Source organism: Chaetodon trifascialis, chromosome 10 (assembly GCF_039877785.1).
Source record: "Chaetodon trifascialis isolate fChaTrf1 chromosome 10, fChaTrf1.hap1, whole genome shotgun sequence".
Taxonomy (NCBI): Eukaryota; Metazoa; Chordata; class Actinopteri; order Chaetodontiformes; family Chaetodontidae; genus Chaetodon; species Chaetodon trifascialis.
In genome coordinates, this window is record NC_092065.1 from 29736550 (window position 1) to 29740633 (window position 4084).

Consider the following 4084-nt stretch of genomic DNA (forward strand, 5'->3'; position numbering starts at 1 on the left):
TGTGAAAGGAAATTCTTAGAAAACATCATAATTCTAAGAATTTTCTTGGAATTTCATCACTAAGAGCAACTCTTTGCACAAGGAATCTTTAAGAATATGGCCACAGGTCTTTAGTTCCCACAAACAGTGCATGCTTGTGGTTGACTTCCATTGCTATCTTAACAAGCACAGATTGTAGATGTGGTTAATAATTCTTTGCATTTGATATCAAAGAGTCAACAGAAGAAAGCAGCAGGCTCCTTCGTGTCCTCCTCCACAGTGAGCTGCAGTCATGCTGTTGAACAGTCTGCTCGTACTGTTGAGCTCTCATTGTGTCTGGGCTAGCAAGTCTGAACCTTCCCTCAATGAGGTGGATGCAGGTTTGTTCAGGGGATCAGATAAATATGACTTTTCAATTGAGGTTCCTGCTGCAGGGATTGAGTGTTTCTGGCACTTTGCCCGCCAGAGTGGAAGCTTCTACCTTATGTACACGGTGAGCATTTTCACTGTAAACATGAAAGACTGAGTTTCATCTTGTCTGCAAAGAAATATGTTCAGAACTTGATGTACTGTCATGAAATTGATGCACTGTAGGTTAGGTTTCTGTGCTTTTGTGTCATTTGTCCTCAGACTTTTAACACTGACTTTCAAGGTGATCCAGTTTGACTTCTATGCTGTGATCACTGTCGGTGTTACCGTTGTATTTGTTTGTGCATTTCCCACACAAACACAGAAATGGGCTTACAGTATATTGAGATGTGGGCCTTCTCTTTTGTATGTCGATAACTGAATTATATTATAATAGAGATATCGATAGAAAAATATTGATGAAATAATATTTTTCAATGAAACTGTGTAAGTTATTGAGAACTGGAATCAAAGTTTTTGTGTTTAATTATGTTTTTATTGGTATGATGAAAAAAATATATGAAATTTGCCAATTTTAGTAATGTCTGTATTGTGTACATTATTTATGGAAGTCGGAGAGTCTTTTATTCATGAGAGTTTCTGGCATAGTTATAATATATTCAGCCTTAGATTAAATACAGCTGCAGTAAATACTTCTGGCTGTAGTGTCATGCCCACCGAATATGAGTATAATCATATGATCAGTCCTATGAATGCTGATCATCAAAACATGAGAACTATAATCCAACACAATGTAGTTGTGCTGTTCCCTGGATGAGCATTAGCAGAATAATTTCAGCTGACACACATTATGATTGTGTGGATCAGTACAGTCATTTGAAGAACAGCACCATTGGAAATCACATGTGATTGGCAGCCATCAGAGGCCAAAACATTAATTAAGCCTGGCAGTATTACAGTGTTGAACCTGTCAAACAATATACAAACAACTTAACTATTCTTACAGCCTTATTAGTGGTGGAGCTATGAATACAGGAATGACCTTCTAGAAGAGAAGTCATTAAAGCTCAAAGGGTTAATTCAAACACACATGCTCTATAGCAGCTACGCTCAATAAGGCACTTCTTAGTGAGAACTCTTTAACAGCTGGACAGTGTAGGTTTTGACAAATGTTACTCATTCCACATTTTTTACCTCCAGGCGTCTCGTGCTTCTGTCTGTTTGGTACCAGAAGTTAGTGATATTGGTGCACTGTCACAGTGAGTCACACATAACCAAGTGTTATCTTTCAGCCCAAACTGACCTCATCAGTCACTTAGAGGAAATGTTAGTTCAAATTTGTAAAGCATGGTTTGACAGGTGAAATGATTTACTTATCTTTAAATATCAATATCTTAAGCCACGTTTCTACCTTTATTGATCATGGACTATTGCAGATATTATTGTGGTTAACGACACATCGGAGAGTTTGGCTCTCAGGAACACACTTAATGTCACTAGAACAAAAAGTACTGCTCTAGTGAGTATTTATGGCAGCAGCACAGTGTGTGTGGGAATGAGTCAAAATAAAATAAAATTGGTTGGTTTTGGTCTTTTGTGGGATTTGACTTTTTTAACATGTATATGTGACCACAGGTTCAGTGGGCAACAGGGATGGCCAATGCTCATCGACTTTTTGTGACGGTCAGCTCTCCACAGGGTGTTCTCATATTTTCAAAGATGGCAGCCTTTGGTCAAATGAACTTTGAGATTGAGGTGACAGGTAGGACCATCAGAAACTCTTTGCAGAGTCCATTATATACATATAAGAATTACATCTCATCCCTGTGGTAACTGCAGTTTCCTCTCAACAGGTTTTTACCAGATGTGTCTTGGGAACAGCAACAACCAGTTTGGTGGGATCAGGGTCTTTCTGAACTTTGGTGTCATTTACAAAGACTTTGAGGAGTCAAAGAAAGGGACGAAAGAGGGAGAGAAAGACCTCAACAGCACTTTGGACAGTATTGAGGTATTTGTGTCAATTCAAGTCTCTGGGATTTTGGACTTATGTTTAGCACAGTCCAAACTATTTAGCTTGAGCTGATTCCAGATCCAGAGAGGGAGTTCAGTTCTACATAACATGTTTAAAACTTGATCAAATGTCATCTGCATAAAAAGATATGAAACCAGTGATATTACTGAAAGTGGTAGTGTTGGCAAATTGTTGTTGAGTTAGACTAACTACAATATATTACACCTACAATCAAGAGCCTGCTGCATATTGTGACATGCAGTTACATAAAAATGACATGAAACTATACAATGTTTGGTTTAGGAGAGTGTTCACAAGCTCCAGAATCAGATCTTCCATGTGTGGCATCATTACAACTTTGCCCGCTTGAGGAAAGGAAAGGACCACTATCTCCTCCAGTCAAACCTCAACTACATCACCTGGTGGTCAGCGACACAAAGCTTCGTCATCCCCCTGTCTGGATACCTGCAGCTCCTAGTCCTCAAAAGACTCTTCCACACAGACTCCAGCAGGCCGCGATGCTGAGAGCAGCACATCCATGTGTCTACGTCATTGCTTTAACCTGTCATGATTTCTGCTTTCTTGTATCAGGTTTTTAATGATACATTTTTTTAAATAGATAAAGTTCCTGCACATTATCTGAAGCTAGCAGCTAAAACACACAATAGGTCGCATGATTATTATTCACTTAAAGGTGACCATTAGTGGCCATATTTAGAAATGTAACTAACAAATCAGTGTACAAAATATCCAACCACCTGCTTGAGCCACTTCGTTTAAATAGGTCTGTGCTCATGTAGCCTATCAGTTCTAGCCATCTAGCCATCAGTTCAGTCATGTCAAAACATTTGTTTCATCACATTTTAAATGATGTCATCTGATACCAATCATAAATTAAACTTCTTCACTTCACTTTTACTCATGTCTTTTGATATTAATTTGATTTTATTTGTTTAGCACCAAATCACAACAGAAGTTGTCTCAGGACACTTCCCATATAGAGCTGGTCCAGACCAAACTCTTTATCTACAGAGACCCAACAATTCCCTCATGACAAGCACTTGGCGACAGTGGTAAGGAAAAACAACAAAGCACAAAGAATCTGGGGAAGAAGCTAAGTTAGTAACAGGCCTTGGTAGGACATGAAACTGTGCAGATGGAGAGGAAGAAGAACAGAGGAGCTCGGGTCTTTGGAAGACCCCCGACAATCTAATCCTAAAGCAGTAGAACTGTCCTAAACAGTGTAAGTAACAATACCATAAAATACTCCATTACAAGTAAAAGTCTTGCATTTTAACTCCTACTCAAATGAAAGTAGAGAATTATCTTTGACAAAAAGTACTTAAAGTATGAAAAGTACTCTTTCTGCAGAAAATTGTCCCATAACTGATATCTTTGTTGACAGATATCTTTACTCTGATATCTGTAATCTTTGCCCTTGTTATTTGTGCAGATGTTAATGAGGCCTACAGCACCACTCCACTACCGGTTTAACCTCAGCTGACATCTGGACATCCTTCATGTTTCCTGTACCAAGGAAAGCCCGCCCCAGTGCTACCAATGACTAAATGCTGACTGAGGATACATCATCATCATCATCATCATCATCATCATCATCATCATCATCATCATCATCATCAGGCTTTTAAAGGATCCAGAAGACTGGCTCAGTCCTGGGGTGGAGCTGGACTCTCTGGATGTACTCGCAGAAAGGAGGATGTTGTC

The 4084-nt window shown here is 39.1% G+C and overlaps 1 protein-coding gene across 1 annotated transcript; it reads left to right on the forward strand.

Annotated features, from left to right (window-relative positions):
• The first annotated feature begins 271 nt into the window (after positions 1-271).
• Positions 272-2884, forward strand: LOC139338081 (transmembrane emp24 domain-containing protein 6-like). Its single transcript, XM_070972996.1, has 4 exons — positions 272-472; positions 1984-2110; positions 2202-2356; positions 2663-2884. The coding sequence occupies exons 1-4, from the start codon at positions 272-274 to the stop codon at positions 2882-2884; spliced, it is 705 nt and encodes a 234-aa protein (XP_070829097.1).
• Positions 2885-4084: the final 1200 nt, after the last annotated feature.

Coding starts and splice junctions, on each gene's coding strand:
- LOC139338081 (XM_070972996.1), top strand. CDS start 272: ATGCTGTTGAACAGTCTGCTCGTACTGTTGAGCTCTCATTGTGTCTGG. Junction 473..1,983: donor GCTTCTACCTTATGTACACG/GTGAGCATTTTC, acceptor ATGTGACCACAG/GTTCAGTGGGCAACAGGGAT. Junction 2,357..2,662: donor GCACTTTGGACAGTATTGAG/GTATTTGTGTCA, acceptor TGTTTGGTTTAG/GAGAGTGTTCACAAGCTCCA.